This window comes from Vidua chalybeata, chromosome 1 (assembly GCF_026979565.1).
Source record: "Vidua chalybeata isolate OUT-0048 chromosome 1, bVidCha1 merged haplotype, whole genome shotgun sequence".
Lineage (NCBI taxonomy): Eukaryota > Metazoa > Chordata > Aves > Passeriformes > Viduidae > Vidua > Vidua chalybeata.
The window spans coordinates 30,883,744-30,901,828 of NC_071530.1; the positions used below are offsets into that span (position 1 = coordinate 30,883,744).

At 38.3% G+C, this 18,085-nt stretch overlaps 1 protein-coding gene across 1 annotated transcript in view; it reads right to left on the reverse strand.

Moving 5' to 3' along the window:
- Positions 1-11,311: 11,311 nt before the first annotated feature.
- The window catches only part of MACC1 (MET transcriptional regulator MACC1), a 34,730-nt gene continuing 27,956 nt past the window's right edge, over positions 11,312-18,085 (reverse strand). Inside the window, exon 5 of the mRNA XM_053947469.1 lies at positions 11,312-13,325. Coding sequence (XP_053803444.1) covers positions 13,113-13,325 — 213 coding nt within the window. The 3' untranslated portion in view covers positions 11,312-13,112. The remainder of the gene's footprint in view (positions 13,326-18,085) is intronic.

Sequence of the window (18,085 nt, forward strand, 5' to 3'; positions counted from 1 at the left end):
GTATAAGAAAACTATGAAAAAGCCTCAGTCTGAGGCCCAGGTGTCAAGAGCAAAAGTGGAGCCATTATTTTCTTCTCAGTTTCCACAATGGACTTTGTTTTATCTTTCATGAGAACCATAATCTGTATACTTCAGGCAATTAAGTAAACACTATCTTTTTTCATTCCTATTTTAGACATATTTTTAGCTAATTTTACAATATAGATGTATGAGAAGTGAAAAAGATCCCAGTACTTGAAGTTCATGATCAGTGAATATTTTCAAAAGAAAAGACCTTATAGTCAAACAAATAGTGTTTCTGAAAAATAATTAGTGCTTTTCCCTTAGGAGCATTGCTTTTAAACCTTATCCAGTTTACCCTGCTCTTGCATCCTGCTGCTGGCATCAAATGGACTAATTTTATAGGTAGTTACCTACGTTGTCTCTCAGATGTATATGTCCCAGGAGAAGGTAACCATATAAAAGCAGCTTGGCAAAACCATCCAGCCACTTACAAAGAGTCTCCAAACACTTGCTGGCTCTTGCAGTAAAATTCAGATGCCAGTTGTCACAGCTTTCAAAGAGCTTCAGAGCCTGCTTCTCATTTGGATGTCAAAGAGGGTGGCTAGCTCTTTTTTGTCACTGTTGTAATTGAAGCACACTTCCAATAAGACTCTTAAATTATTTAAAAAGTTGTGTGTGTGTGTATTATGTTTTATAATTGCATAGGAAACTGGCTGTAAAAGTCAGCATCCCACATTGACACACTGTGCTGTCTGATGAAATCTGTCTAATCACTGGCCCTAGCAGCAGGAATTTGGGGCACACAGCACCTTGGAAGGATGTGACAGCAGGCCATATTTGTAAGAGGTGTAGGAGGAGTGATACTTCTAATTTCTTAAGTGTTGTTAAGAACACTGGGTTTGCTTATTTTTTTTTTTTTCTAAATTTGCAGCTGTCTTGTATAAATAAGTATAACAGTGTTGTCTACTTTGGACTTATATGAATGTGTGCTTTCATTTGATTTTGACCTTGAATTTCCTTGAAGGAAGTGAAATTTCATGGTAATAAAATAGCAGGAGGACATTCCTTACATAGCAGTGCTGGAGCACCCTGGGTCCCTCCAGAGGTTCTGTGAAGTGAGAACACTATTCCAGCTGCTCAGGCCAGTTAAAGATCTGGCACCACAGCTGTGTGAAAGAAGTTTCTTCCAGTAGAAGGTGGTGACCATGAAAACAATTCATGTTGCAGAAAGACAGTGAGATGAATGTTTGGACTCCAGTTTTTCTGCAGCAGAAACTCAGAGAAGTCAGTGAAGTAGACAGCTCTGGAAGCTGACCTAGGCAGATGACTGAGCCAGATTGTTATTTCTGATAATTTTACTGACAGTTCTGTGAGTTCCAACAAGTGAACAATGAGAGCAGACACACTGATAGTGCTCAAACCAAGGTATTTAGGTCAGTCTGAATTTTCAACTGACTGCTGTCTATTAAACATCACAGGAGGAGCCAATGCAAGAAATGGCTGGTACAGTGGCTAGAACATGTGATTTTTCAGTTCTTTATTTCATGTCAGTCACCTTCACTTGTCCTGTGTAGTCAATAATGAATATTAATGTGTAAATTCCTTTTTTGCAGGAGAACTAAATCCATGGTTCTCAAACTGCTGTTGCAGAATCAGATGGCTAATGGTATTTAAATAACAGTCATGATCGAAGGGACTATGGCAGTTGTAAATTAGGGGTCATCTGTGACCTTTCAGCATAGATGAAAAGTATCTCTGTGCCCTTTACAGTTGAATTCTGTGGTTTCTTCAAGGAGATCTCAACAACAGCTTTTTGCTCTGACTTTATGCAGTGCTTAGCATAACAGTACTGTTTCTGCCTGTTTCTGGATCAGTTACTACAAATAGCACAGTAATAAAAGCTTTTAAATACATTGGTCTAAATTATCTCCTGACCTTCAGCTGTGTCCTATCAGCATCAGACTACAATTCTCCACAGGCTTTTTCAATGTTTACATCAATAGCCAAGATGTGTCAGAGGCTGAAATAGGTTTAGCTATAATAGAAGAGTAATGAAACACAAATACAATTTTATAGCATTATATGTTGCCTTCAAAGTAATCTTAATGACTCTTGATGTTAATATGGCAGTGAAGTGGGGGAAATTAAAGCAGTCTGTAAACAATACAGAACCAAACAAACCAACCAAAAGCCAAAAAGAAGAACCCAATGATCATAATAATAAAAAAAAAAAAGACAGAATTCTGAAGACTGAATTTGAATGCCATTACTTTAATTTCAGTAGGTATTTCATAGTTACTTAAAATTTTGAAATTTTCCTATGATCCTCTCCTTCATTAATTAAGCTAATGACAAATAGGAGAACAAGCAAAATAATGCAAGCTAGGGTATGGTTACTGTATTGTGCTCAGAAGTGATTGGGGTTTTTTTTTGAGGAGAATACCAGCTACAGACAACTATTTTCCAGAAGTGTATATGAACCAAACAAGGCTAAAAAAAGGAATCCATATTTTTCTATTATTACATTTATTCATGGAAACTATGAGGCTTTTCCACTAAATGAAACACAGGAAAGAGAAAAAGCTCCAGAATGACAAAGAATCACTCTGGTTTTTATTAGTCTGTGACTTGAGACAATGGTTGTATTCATTTTGTTTTGTCAAGCTGTTTTGCAAAATTTAGGTGGGCCATAACTAATAACAATATACAGGAATGCTCTAACTAACCTCAGCAATTATTTTTCTGCCTATTACTCTGTACTGTGCTGGCTGCCTCTTAGCATTTGTGTAAGCACTTTTGTACTCATTATAATAGTCATGTGCTGCCAGCATTTTCAATAAGTACCTCCCACAAAAATGTTTCTTTGTACTGCGTACCAAGTTCTGCATCCTTGTGCACAGAAAAGGAGGGAGAAATGGGGGGAGAGAAAATTTAGATTTTTAAGTACTTTTTCTAAAAAAAAAAAAAAAAAAATCCCTGATAATTTGTGGTATAGGCCATTTAATAGAGGTAAGTACGGAGAAAGAAGGTGGAATTTGGCGGGGTAATTTGTAAGCATTTGCAAGACTACAGTCCTAAAATTGTAATGTTTGGTGACATAAAACCATCAGAATATGGGCCACTGCTATATAGGTATTTTCATAATACAGTGAAAACTATTATTCCTGCACATAATAAAGCATCCAAACCATCTTTTGCTTGTAAATATCTCTTAATGTGTCCCTTCTGCCTTAGTTTGAAAAAGAGAGACCTAGCAGCACTATTTAATGGGTATTCCTTAGGATAAAAATAGTTGGATTTGAGGGAAAAAATATGCAAAGCCTTATTTGGAGACTTGTAGGTGGGTCCAGATTCTCATTTAGATTAAGTAGCCTGGGATGTTATTTTCTTATAATCAATGGTACTTGTTTGAAAGAGGCAGTCTGCTAGAAAAAGCTCATCTGAAACAATGCAGTTACAAGAAAACTGTTCCCTTTGGGAATGGTGAAATTTAAAATAATATTTCAATTGATAAAAGATCAAGTGATCAAGAACCTCACTGCTGCCCATTCTAGAGATGTACCTGACATTACACAGAAAAGATGTCTGGATTATTTTAAGTATTGTTTTTCCTCAATATAAACTTACTGATTTGCTGTTACACAGTTTCTGATGTTACTTGCAGCTGACTATTACATAGAAACAGGGGGACTCCTCTACAAGTGTCTTTTTCTGCTGAAGATATTTCCCAGCTTTTATTTTTACTGGCCACAGTTACATTGAGAAGGCTGAAATAAAATACTTACAGCAGTCAGGGTTTCTACAAAAACATCCTGATGTAGATGTCCATTAGGATATGAATAAAAGCATCTCTTACATAGCTAATCTTTCAGTTCATCCCAGGTTTTGGCCTACAGTTGCAATGCAGGCTAGCTCCTCTCTCCTCAAGCTTCATCCCACATCTGCATGTGGTGAGGCATTAACGACCCCTTCCAGGAGTGACCGGCAGTCAGGTTGGAGGGTACTTTCTCCATGTGCAGAAGATGCCCACAGTTTGGCTAAGTGAAGAATATGTGTCTGTTTGTATGACAAAAAACATGAATAGCCTGAAAATGCTCCTGGAAGAACCCATGAACCTTGTTGTGCAAAATCACAAGTATTTCAGCGGCTGTGCGTTACTTTTCCTGGAGCCGAGCGCCCAGCTTGGGTGCCTCGGCTTCTCGTCGAGGTCAGTGTTCGCCGCTACTTCCGGGCTCTTCTGCAGCCCGCTCCCAGCCTCGTGTGGATGAATCTGCCCCGAGGCTGGGGAGCTGCGGAGGGATATAGGGGTGGGACAGGGGAGGACGGGAGCCCTCCGCCCAATGAGTGCAGACACCGTGGCAGTGACGTGTGCCACAACGACCAATGGGAACACGACGGGGGCGGACACGGGGCTTTGGGGCCAGTGAGATCGTGGGGATGGGGTGACGAGCGCGGAATTCTCAAGAGTTGGCAGGGAGTGGTTATAAGAGTGACAGGGGGAAACTCCAGTGGCAGGCAGCCTGGAGTTAGTTACTGCAGTGGGGGGAAAACCCGGGGGATGCACGAGGGTACACAGAACTGGCAAACTTAACAAAGATCAGAACCCCTAATCTGAACCCAAACCCAGGATGCAACATTTCTTATTATACATCTTCATGATATAACCCATGTAACTATTAAGGTAGCAATGATTAATGGATAAGGCCTGAGCAAGACTTTAGAAAGGTCCTGAAGATATTCTTTGTGTGACCTTGAAAAAATGCTTTTTGAGCTTCTCTTTTCTTCTTGTGCTTTTTCTCCCTTTTCATTATTGGAGATCACTGCACAGTCGATCTTCAGCTTCAAACCAGCCATTCATGTAGTACAAATAGCTATCATAATCATTCAAGTAACAATAACCTCTCCTCTTTTACCTTCCTCTTCTCTTCAGATGTACTTTAAAGTAGGCAAAAATAAACTGAAGAGGACTTGATATGTGTGAGGCTTGAAGTGTGTTGACTGGCTACTAATATCTTATAGTGGTTTTAATTATTGTGTCTTCCATATCCTGTATTTTGTTATATTTTCCTTCTCTGGTGAAGTAACCTGACACAAATTTCTGTAGAAATGCAACAGTCTGTCAGCATTGTTCTTAGATTAACATGCTGAGTTTCTGTCCCACCAGTGCTTACCTTTATGCAACCCAATCTCCCAAGTAAAATCCTACTTGTTAGAAGTCTTTCAAAAGGACAAAAGCTGTCTGAGGTTAAAGTCCTTGCATTAAGCAGGTACTGGCCTTAACTATTATGTTTCTCCTAAATATCTGCACCTAATTAATTAAAAATGTATGAAATAGAAAGAAACCAAAAAGTTGTGAGAAAGTGTCTTTAGCCTAGGGTCAAAATTTGTATTTTGTCTTTGGTTTCTGTCTATTAAAGGACACAACTACCATGTTTCTGTGTTTTCTTTTGATATTTGTCTGGATATATTCAGCTCTCTTGCCTTCAAAGTCATCTGTGGGCAGATTTTTTGGCTGAGGCAGCCTGTGTCCATGTTGTTTCAGTCTCATCAGGGGCTGGATCCTGAAATCTATTCCTGAGCACAGAGCCAAACAAAGGGCTGTGCTCAGCCCTTGTGGTGCTAAAAGGAGAGCATAGCATCAACTGACCAGAGACCGAGCAGCAAGTAACACAGGTTTTGTGACAATCCTGCAAGGACCTGCAGGGCTGGGATGGGGTGGGCATGGGGCAGGCAAGAGCTGGAGAGCAGCTCACAGAGTCTCACAGAAAGCCTAGGGAGCTCTAAGGCTGTTGGAAGTGGTTGTCCAGCTTAGGAGAAGCTTTGGAGAAAGAAGAAAGTACAGAGGACTAGGGGACAGAGAAGATGGGTATCTTTTCCCAGAACCCAGAGCAGTGGGTGAGGGAGAGCAGCTGAGGTGTGAGGTGCAGTGGGGTCTATAATGACTGACTGCCAGCTAGGATGAGGAGAGGACACCTCTGGGAAGAGGGGCAAGAGGGTTTGAGGGGATGAGAAAGACTGGGGAGGCAGGCTTGTAGCATGGGTTGCAAAGAGGTCTGTGCCTCCATGGGACTGATGTGAACATTTCCAACCAGGATCTGTGATGGAAAATTGTACCAGACAGCCTCCACATGGATGTGCACTGATCACTCTCATTCTCCTCATCTCAGCTACACTATCACTTTTGCTTTATGAAACAATATAGAACTTCTATAGGCAAATAAAAATTGAGGAAAGGATAAGGTCCCTTTAGTTTTTCTACAGTAGTTTGTTATGTTTGACATACCCTGATATGAAGGGTAAATGGCTTCCCACTGAAGTCATCCTGCTGGCTGGAGGTCCCCAGGTGAAAAGACTTGTTTGTGTGTATGAAAATCAAGCTTCTGACCTAAAACCTTTAAAGAAGCTTGCAGGCATATGAAACCAATTCAGATTTCTCTTTCTATGAGATAATCCCCTGGTACTAATGACTGAGGTCTATAATTTATTCAGCAAAATGTCCTAACTCCTTCTTCCTGGGGCTTCAGGGCTTTGGGAGTTTTTTATCTTTTTTATTCTTTTAGATTTGATAATCCTATTTAACCCTCCTGCAAATGGGACGCCAGGGAGAGCTTTTCAGTTACACACAATTAGTTTTATAAGCAGTGTTATTAAATCATCCATTGGCTGTTTGGTATTTTAAAATTCCTTTATTAATAGCAATGGAGCCTTTTGTATGAAGAACAGAGGGTGGCATTATATGAAATCATTTCAGACTCTAATAATAACTTTTCCTGCTTGTGAGTAAAACTAAGAAATCAGCTTTCTTGTCTAAAATTTTGTTCAGAATCCTTTTCCCACTCATTCTTTCTCCTCTTCTTGATTTTCCCTCAGATGCATAAAAGAAGGCTTCATTGGATTCCGAGAGAAAAGAAAGTTCATGGAGCAAGGCCAGCCCTGAGGAGTCTTGCTAGGTTGATGTCCCCGTGCCTAAAGTTGAGAACCGTGCTCCCCTATCAGTGACCCCATTGCCAGAGGCAGCATGTCAGAGGATCACAGCTCAGCCCAGCTACTCTTAGACTCAAGGTCACAGAGCTGGAGAAGGGCCATGGTTGTTGCTAAATAAATTGAGGAACTGTTGCCTGAACTGGGGCAGAAGGGAGGCAGGTGGAGGAAAGGAGCCTGCTGGGATATGTGAGGACCATGTAAGTCTTGTGGTTATAAGAGTGCAGGAAGGATTGGGTGAGAGCAGACATCTGCCCACTCCAGACCCAGTCTCTAGAGGAAATGGTGAGAAATAGCACTAGTGGAGGGTAGTATTTCTCCCTGCTGCATTTTCAGTATCCAATTCTGTTTTATATGAAGCTGGTGGCTGTAGACAAACCACCACATCCACTAGGCACTTTTTTTTCCTCTGTAAATTTGACTGGTTTTCTTTTGCACCCATGTATGATTTTGTCTTCAGCAATATCCCATAACAACACATTCCCCAATTCCTCACTGTATGAAAGGGTACTTTTGTTTATTTTTAAACCCATTTCCTGATAACTTCATTCTTATGAGACAGACTGAGCAGTCATTGCATATTCACTTCCCCCTTGTCACTCTGGATTCCCATTGTTCTCAGGGTATTGTATTTGACAAGGCTGTATTTTAGAACTTGTACTGAATTTAACACAAACATAATGTTTAAGGCTCTGAAGTTGTGGAGTGGAGCTGAATGCACTTCATCTTTGTCTGCTCTTCTGGTACTATTGTTCTGCCATCCCTATTCCTGCCAGGCCACTTCATTTACATATTAAAACCTGGGATTTAGAATGAATATGCAAATGGACCTTTCAGTTCATACAGCAACTCCTGACACATAGCTTTAAATTTAAATCTGAACCATAAATTTGATATATAGGCTGTGTTCCTGTCCAGCTTACACTGAAAGGATCATAAGAATTTGATCCTTTTTCAGAGAAAAAAAAAAATCAGAGAAAAAAAATTTTGGAGAAAAAGAATTGAGAGCATATTCTTGTGAGAAGAATATGGTTTCCACTGGTTTCCACTGCAACATCCACAGACTGCCCTCTTCTCAAAAGTGAGATAATTCTGTTCCTGGAAGTAATATTAGCAAACAACTTTTGCTTATGAACACAGTAAAAGGAGTGTGCTTTCATCTTTTTAACACACAGGATTTATAAATGAAGAGAAATGTGTATAAAAGACATTGCTAATTTCCTGGTATTTACTGAATCATTATTTTTTACCTCATGACCTCTTCCTTTGCTCTTCTTAGTCTTACAAAACCAAAATAAAATTCTCAAGAGATTCCAGTGGACAATGTAATTTTGTTTATTTTGTTTAAAAATATATACTGTAAGCTAAAAAAATAGATTATCTACATATATATACACATTGGCAAGAAACAGAAAATGGCACTTTTTGTACTAAAAATAATCACAAGTTATTTGAATATCCCATAGTGTCTGTAGATACTTATTGGCAACATATCCTTCAAGGACAATGATTACCACTCACACTAGACTAACATTTCCTTTACATATCTACAATTTTTCAAGGGCCTTGCCAAAGAATTTAATGGTTGGTGTCTCACACTAATGTGAAGAATACCATTTGCTACAGTCTCTTCCTGGGCATGGTGGGAAATACAGCCCTTTGCTCTCTATTTTATTCCCATCTTTTCAATACTTCATATGACACAAACACAACAAAACAGCATAGCTTTATATCCCTATTTGGTACAGCTGTCCATAGCTGAACAAGCTGTTAGATGATGAAAAAGCAACAGCCCTGGATTTAGATGGGAATACAGCATTGCCATCTGCAGTTCTACACAATTGCCTTTGTTATTTAGTAGGTCATTGTCAGCTGCGTCACTTACTGAGCCTAGAGATACTTCAGGAGTAGGTCTTTAGAGTCAGCTCAACACAACAAAATTGAGTTGCTCCTTTGGAACTGTTTAGTGTTTGTTTTCCCCACAGCTTAGCTTTATGGAAAGGATTTATGAAAAACAGTCTTTTTCATGAAAAAATTACCTAATAAACACTTATCCACTCTTTCACATTTTTCTGTTCTCAATAGGAAGAAAGATGACTGGTGTCTCCTCCCATTTTCTTCCCTAGACACTTCCATAAAGAACACCCCATAACATGTAGCTTGGTCTTGGCATCCAGCCTACTGCCCAGAGCCTGGCTTTGGGAGTAGCCCTTTACTTACATTTTAAAAGAAACTTCCTTTTCCTTCCCTAAACCTCTGCTTTCCAAAAAAAGCAAGTGAAACCTAAGAAACTGAACCTTTCCCCAAACCCAGCTGGAGGGCTGGAACTTCCGGGGGGAATAATATGCCTTTTCTCTCCAATCTTGACTGTTATTAATTCAGAAATATGTCACTGCACTGTGTCATTATATGGCATGAAGCCTCTGCACTGCAAGATGAATGGCTTCCAACTTCACTGAAAAACAGCATTTTTAGTATCAGTGACAGGTTTTCCTTGCCACTGCCCACTGTGGAAGGTGTCTGCCCCACTCAGGTGTTGACTCAACCAAGGGAACAATTATTCCAGTTTTCATGGGTAGGTGGATTCGTAAAGCAACAGATGCACTCGCAGATTTAATTTGCTCATTTGCTTAAGAAACACCTATTCAGAGGATAGAAGGATGAAGGAAGGTGAGGGGGGTTTTCTGCCTACAACTTCAAAGGAAAATGGAACTGGCTGACACAGCTGTTTTCTACACAAAGAAATTAGGAAACCTGGAAACAGAGGGTCATTTAAGGCAAGGACCAGGGGTTGGTATTTTTCCTTGTCTCCTCCCAAGGACTTGTTAATCTCATCTCACTTTGAAGAGACCAAAGAAAGTATGTGTGCAGGCTCATGGGAAAGCTGTTCTCTCTTGACAGGGTGGGAGGAAAAGAAAAAAGGTCAAGAACAGAGCATGTTTACCTAAGCCATGTGCTCCAAGCTGTGTGCTGCTGTTGAGTGCAGCTGCTTTCACTCTGAGCTGGCATTTTGTGGTTTTGAATACTAGACCACTAAATAAAATATGGAGTTTTAATACCTTTTTTTTCTTAAATATATCCAGTGTGGGCTGCTAAAGTAAACAGAATATTGCACAAGTGCACATTTCATTCATATGAGCAGAAGCTTAAAGCAAAAATGGGAGTGCAATTAGCAACCAGCAGTCAAAGGCCCTGCAACTACAGGCAGATATACAAAGCACAACTACAGGCAGATATAAATTTCCTTTTAAAGAAATATACTTGGAGGACATGTTGCATAATTCTGCAAGCTAAGGAGAACACTGACTCACTGAGTCAATATTTGCTAAATTTGCTGGGCCAAATTCAACTCTTGTTCAGAACAGAAAAAGTTTTCAGAGCAAAGAAAGGGCCTGGCCATGAGAGTTACAGGCAACAGGCTCTGGCCACTGGGGCCTTCTCTTCCTGGGAGCATGACCACTGACTACCTTCTTGGGATGGATTTTCCTTCAGCTTCAATGGCTTTGGGCAGCTTGTCATTTATATTTGATAACTGGTAGCTTCTGATGGCCTTTTCCAGTCTTTTGACTAGTACTGACAACAGAAAAATACAGGACTGAGCAAAGAAATTACTACATGATCTGTTGAAAAAGAAAGTAAACACACATTTACTAAAGATAAGACATTCAGATGTGCAAAAAAAGGATGGAAGCACAGACTCATCTTCAGAAACAGATGCAAGCTGAGTTGGTTAGCTGTTGCAGCCAGGTTAACAAAAAAGGGAAAAAAGTGAAAGAAAAAAGGTGTTAAAATTTTACTTAACAGGGCTTTAAACAAGGGACTATGGCCTAGTGGGATGTATGAAAAGCAGATAGTAAGACAACCTAGTGAAGCTGAAAGATTTGCTTTGTGATCTCCTCTGGTATTTCAGCTCTGAGGGAGCAAAAATATATATTTCCCTGAGGTTTGAATTCAATCTGGTGTGTAACCTGTTGCACCACTACAAAGTCCTGTTCAGGTTTCACAGTCTGCTTATGAGCAGGGTCTAAGGTGGAAGCAGAAGCAGTCTAGAAAACCTTCAGGGAGTTTGTTTTAGTTCTTAGTATTTTCATGTGTCTTTTTACCTTTAAAGACGTCTATTGATATATTTTATACCTTTTCCTTACCTAGCAGCACAAAAGAGTAGGACAACCTCCCTTCTCATCTTTTGGGGGCTTCACTACCTGAAGAAGGAAGAACAAGCTGGCTCTACACTGAAGTGCAGATCACAAGAGAAACATTATTATTGTATTTAATAAATATATAATATTTAATAAATATAATAATAATAATAATATTATTAGCTCTTCTTAAAACTGTGTGGGGGAAGATATAAAATCAGTGCTGGCACCTGAAACAACAGGAAGCTTTGATAATCTGACTCCTTTTTCTCCACCTTTCCTTGATCAGCAATAGCAGATAGTGCTCTATGGTCAGAATTCCTCATTGTCTTGCAAATCAGGGGCAAGTCCTCTGAAAGCAGATAACTTACATGCATGCTAATTCTGTAACTGCCCTCATGCTAGAGGACTTTCTGGTGAATGAATTTACCTGTTATTCAGGCAAGTACTCCTTCCTCAGCCTCCTTCCTGAGCTATGAGTACTTTGGGAAAGCTTAATGAAAGTAGAAAATAAAAAGGTTAGAGGAAAGGAGAGGGGAAGAAAAATGTCTAAATGTGGTTTTATTTTAGAATGGCAAAACCTCCCTTTGTAAAAATGAACTAAGTCAACAGAGGAAGTGCAGTTTCTGGACAGAAGTGCTGTTTTGTGCTACTCCTGAAAGAATTTGACTTTGTCTTGTCAACCACAAGTGATGGCAGAATGCCAATTCTCTTTTCAATTGGTTGTCTTGAGTATTTGCTGATGTTTCTGAATGAATGTTGATCAAAGGAGCTCAAAATGGATTTAACCTTTTAGATCTACCACTTAACTAAAAATATATTTAATACATTGAAATTATATTAAAATTTTGGTCAGCCTGTAACTATTATTCAGTCTGTATTTTCTGTATTTATAATAAGCTACTCAGTTATTGGAAGATTTTTACTGACAGCATCTAAGCAGGGTTCTTTTTAGAACATATGACTAGTTATAATTAATTGCTCCATAAATAAACTAATCTTAAAAGCACTCCACTGTTAACTTTTTTTGAGAAAATAATAGTCATCTTCCATATCCAGTGAGGTAGAAGAAAACAATCAACAGATGCAGGTATGAATTGTTTCCAGTCCTTGTACCTACAAAGTCTCCTTCCACTATGTTCTTACCTAAAAGCAACAGGGAAGGACTACACAAATGATCAGAGGGATGGACAGTGAGCATAACGGCTTCTGGAATTTTCTGGAATTTCCATTCACCAGAATGTAGAAAAAAATTGCAGAAATATAAACTAAAAAATATATGAAAAGAGACAAAACCCTCTTTTGTTTAGTTCCATCAACAAATAAATCAAAACCAAACACTTTTGAGATTTTTATCTTCTGTCTCTCTTGAGTCTTTAAAATAGATACCAGAAGTTGTTTTGGAAAAGTGCAGCACACACCTATTTTTTGAGTGTATGCAGCACACACCTATTTTTCCAGGAACTGTTGAATTCCTGTGTGGTGAGACAATTAGATTATTTTTGTCCCAGATGAGGATGAAAAATCTTAAAGGCTTTTTTGTAGGCTAACCTGCACCCATTGAATTAGAGTTGAGGGGTTTGAGCACCAAATATTAAATGTGTTAAATATTTAGATTTTAATACTTCACTGAAAACAATGTAAACCTAGGCTCCACATGCTGAACTCAACCATGAATAGTTCTGTTTTTAAAACTAATCTCTGTCTAGAAGTCAGTGCAATCAGAAATAGCTCCTTTTAGAACATACCCCATAGAATACATGTAATTTTTGTTGGCCTCATTAGTTTAATTCTCCATTCTTTTCTTATTTACTCAGAAGCCACTAGCACAATCTGTAGTTGAGAACCATAGGGCTAGACCCAACATCAGGTCAGTTAAACAAACTTCATTCTGCCATGCTCTACAAGTATCTATGAAACATAAATACACAAATAAACTATACAGAGGTATAGTTTCTTAACAGATTTTCCAAAAACATATTTTGTCCATTACTCTTCCTCCATTTTGGAGAAGGCACTTGCTCTTAACACCTCCATGCAATTCACAAGAATCAGAGCTCCAGTTAACTCTCGCCACTGTTTTGTTACTGGGTTTTTCATTTTATCCAAGGCTGATTGTAGGTCTTGTAAGACATCCCTATAACCATCTCCATAATGGGCAGCCCAAGTGTAGAGAAAGTCATATGCAGGTTTCCACATCATCTGAAAATAAAGGGGAAAAAATAGTGGCAGAAATTTAATTATTGAGGAAAAAAAAATAGCTAAATAGTTGAAAAGTCACAGAAAAGAAAAGAGAAAATAAGTGTTTAATCACTAGGCATGCTGAAATGCTTTATAAAAAGAGGCATGTTAATATAAAAACTCCAGTAATCTTATTTACATTATTTCTATGAAACTCTCAAATTCTCAGAGAGGTAAATAATAGATAAATTCATCACTCAGATGGTTATCACCAAGTCAAAATATATCCTTGTCTGAAACTATAAGTCAAAGAACAAGAGAGGAAGGAAAATACTTTTCATCTTTTGCAATGCATACATCCATGTCTTAGGATAGGGTTGTGTATTCTATTTGTTATTTGTTAGAGGTGTGGCAGTTATCTTCTGTTAATTGGGCAGTTTTTCTTTATCTCTTCCACAACCAATCCTCCCTCTGGTGAGATATCTTCTGTTAATGGGTCATTAAGTGTCACTGAATGACTGATAAAATTACATAATCCCATTGTGAGAAGCTCCACCCAGCGGGAGGAGCCAAGCATTCCTACCTGGGTATAATGTGAGATTTGGAACACCAGAGACAGCTTTTTCCCACTGTATTCCCAGAGGAGCAGCTGTCTTCTCCAATGGATTCCTGGAAGAAGACCAGGCCCATCTACACCACTACTGGACCTTCAGAGGAAACACCACCTTTCTACAGGATCACTGCTTCAACAGAACCACACCTGTCATTACAGAACTGCAGTCACCATTTAATGGGACTGCTACCAACACCCTGACCCACAGGGTGTCAGGTCATATTCTGACTCTGTCAGTGGTTTGTTTTCTTTTTTGTACTATTGCATTGGTATTTTTAATTTTCCTAGTAAAGAACTGTTCTTCCTATTCCCATATCTTTGCCTGAGAGCCTCTTAATTTCAAAATTATAATAATTAGGAGGGAGGGGGTTTACATTTTCCATTTCAAGGGAGGCTCCTGCCTTCCTTAGTGGACAGCTGTCTTTTCAAACCAAGACAACCCAGTAACAGTTTCCCTATTTGGTTGTGCTTTTGATGGTTACTGCCCCATTAATCAACATCCTACTATCGCTCTACTCAGCCTGAAAATTTTAAACACGCTTTTTACCTTTCAGAAGAGTTTTCTGACAACAGCAGCAGGAACTTAATCTGGCTACTGCTGTAAAAGACAATAAAAGATGCTTCTAAAAAGATGTCAGCATCCTCAGGCTAAGGAGAATCTCCAACCTTTTTTGGCTACAGGGGCAACATTGTGGCAAAGGATGAGGGAAAGGTTGAGGTACTTAATGCCTTCCTTGCCTCAGGCTTAAATACCCAGACCAGATGCTCTCTGGGTATCCATTCCACTGAGCTGGAAAACAAAGATGGGGAGCAGAATGAAGTCCCCTTAATTAATTTAGATTGGCTATTAAGAAAAAAATCTCCACTGAAAGGTAGGTCAGGCATTGAAACAGACTGCCCAGGGAAGTGGTTGAGGCTCCATCCCTGGAGGAATTTAATCACATGTTGGTACTTAGGGACACGGTTTAGTGTGGACTTGGAAGTGCTGGGCAAATTAGGCAGACTGACTAGCTGAATTTAGAGGTCTTTTACAACCTCAATGATTCTATGATTCTAACATGATTTATCTGTAAAAACTGTTTTTAAAAGGGGGAGAAAAACACCCAAACACTCTAAAACAGGCAAGTCAAAAGCTTTTATAATTTTTTTAATAAGGACATAACATTTTAAAAATTTCCTGCAAGAAACAAACGAAATTAAAAGATAGGTTTCCAGTGTTTTTTTGTTTTTCAAACTGCAATTTATTTGGTTTATGCCAAACAAATGGACCAGATCCTTAGCAGGTGTAATTTGTCATTGGTCTAATGACATTAATTAAGTTATAGCGGTATGATTCAGAAACCAAGCTGGAATTTTATCTTTCAAAGTGCTGAGTAAATTTGCTCAGTTAACCAACAAAATAATTCTTTTCCCAGCTACTGCTTTTCCAAATGTTATTTGGGCAATCAAAGTTCTGTTTTCCTTTTCCTTATTGGCAATAAAGGTTTTGCAAACAGCAGTTGAGTTAACAGTTGCAGGGATGATGCACAAATCCACAAAGAAACCCATGATTCTCCTAAAAGGTTCTGTCATTCACTGTTTTAACAGGAACATACCTATGCATAGTTATAAATGTACATGGACTGATGACTGCACATTTATGTATATACACAAAAGTGAGCATTTTTTCCTCTTTTATAAAAAAAAAAAACCACCAGTTTTTATGGTTGTGAAGGATAATTCTGAAGTAAATTAGTTATTTCCTCAATATTATCTTACTAATCTACAAACAGTATACAACATAAAGCTTTACTTCTTTAATTTAAGCTTTATTTACTTGATCCCTGGAGGAACTGAGTAGGAGGAGAATTTCTTTGCTCATAGCTCTGAAATTTCTCCATAGTTTTGGGCTGAGATCTTTCAGCTTACCCAAGACTGATTCTGTCATTGTTTCTGTAAACATTTCCCTCAAATTCTGCTGGCATACCCAAATGGGAAAAAACAAATAGACTTACAGCCCCACAATCTCATTGGTCTAGTGTAGTCTAAACTTATGGTCTCACAGTCTGATTAGTCTAGTTTCTACCTTGAGTTTAAGTAATAAAAAAATGCCTGTGCATTTAGTGAATTTTCTCGTTTTTGATCCACAGGAGAGCAAGGCATCATCATTTTCCCAACTGAATGGTGCAGAATTTTTCCTTTAAGCAAGTCTATCCTAAATCATAACCATAAGGTTACAGAAGGAGAGGAGAAAAGTACATTGGTGGTAGGTGGGAAGAAGGAGATTGATTAATTCTTTTGGGTTTTTCTTAGAGAGGCTAAATTGAAAATTATTTTTTAATGTACTACTGTAAATGTGAGATATTATAACATATTTTAATGAACTAAAGCAGGTCATCACCGTTGTATTTATGTTGGAACCAGAAAGTTTCTGTATTCCAATTTTTAGCTTGATAGCCAAAGTAGCCAAAAAGAAAAGCTGGTATCTCCTGAAATTCTCTTACTGGCTATGCTTTTTCTGGGTCTCTTTCTTCCTTTTATTACATTCCTGTTAGACCGAGATGTTTAAAGAATGAGGGTATAGTCTTCTGTCTTCACTAGAATGTGAAAAGACAATGAATATGAAAAGATGTTATGCTTTGACTTATGCTGATGGTCAATCTGACATTGTAATAAGACAATTGGCTGAAATATCCTTAAATACAATCCTTGGTTTCCTCTAATCTAGCACAACTGATTTTTTTTTTTTTAATCTAAGACAAAAGAAAAGAAAGAAAGAAGAAAAAGGAGAATGTAGGGATCAAAAGCTTTACAAACTGGTCACCATTGATGCATAATTATCTCATCACATTAAACTAGTACTGCAAACAGAGCAGCGGTTCTAAGGCAGATTCTTCTCCTCAGCCACATACTCTAATGCAATGGGTGAACTGAATTGCATTCAAAACTCCTGAATTGTATCAAAACAGAATCTCGGGCAAAATATTAAATCATTGCAGCATCCTGGTCAAGTCTCATCTCAGCTATGTGCATGAGTCTTCCCTCTTTCCTACTCTCTCTGCTAAGTACACAAAAATGACACCTATATCCACTGCAAAGTGATTTGGAATTTACTGATTAAAAACACTTCATAATCTATGTACCAATTGTAGGTACCTCAAGTTGCCTCTGTGACCATCTGCAAGAAGATTTCTTCCAGCAAGAAAAATATGAAGTCTAAAAGCAGAAACATTTTTTAACCAGTCAATCCTTGGTGGGGAATGAACTAGTTAATACTTTCATATAATCCTCAATAACTAGTCAAATCTTATTAACCTCCCCCAGCTTTGCTGGAGTTCAGGTTTTAAGGCAAAAAACTACTATCAGTAAAAAAGTTAGAGGTCAGAAGAAAGCACTGATCTTCACTAGAAAGTACTGAAATTTAGGTTAGATTCAGAGGACATTGAGGGTACTGAGTGATCCCACAAGACAACAGTTCTAGAAGCCTTGTGCTTTGAACTCACAATGATGTGGACAAGCACAATTAAAAAGTTCACCCAAAACCAATAAATCCCCCATAGGCACACTATAATCTTTGAGAAATGACACAGAAATACAGCAAAATTCTGATCTTTGATTGCTTATTGAATGTTCTCTGAAAAAAATAGAGTGCACTGTATTATGGGCTTTTAATTATGATGAATTTGAATGCACTATGTTTTGTCAGTAAACATTGTCACTGAAAGGCAGAGAATTGTCTGGGTGGTTTGCCATAAAAATAATACAAAAAAAAAAAAAATAACTCTTGAAAACAAATTAGTAGGGTGTATGAGGTAGAAGGTAGGCTTCATGGAAAATCAAAACCCATTCAAAGCAAAGTGTTTAAAATTTTTCTTAATATAAAAATAAATAAGCATGATGCTGGAAAAACAGTTATAAGATTGTTTTATTTCTACTGTCTATCAGCAAAGGGGAAACATTCCCAAATAACATGGAGACCAGCAGAGCTATATATTGTTCATGTCAATAATTCCTTCTGTAGAAAACTGGGGGTTTGTTAGCCAAACACCGAAAGATTAGTATCTAGAACAAAAGTGTAGGAAATCAGACAAGCCACTGCCTAACAGTAAAAAAGAAAAAAAACCAAGAGAGTAGACATGGGATTGGAAAGGCTGATAATTTTATGAGAAAAAATTGGAGGAAGGTGCAT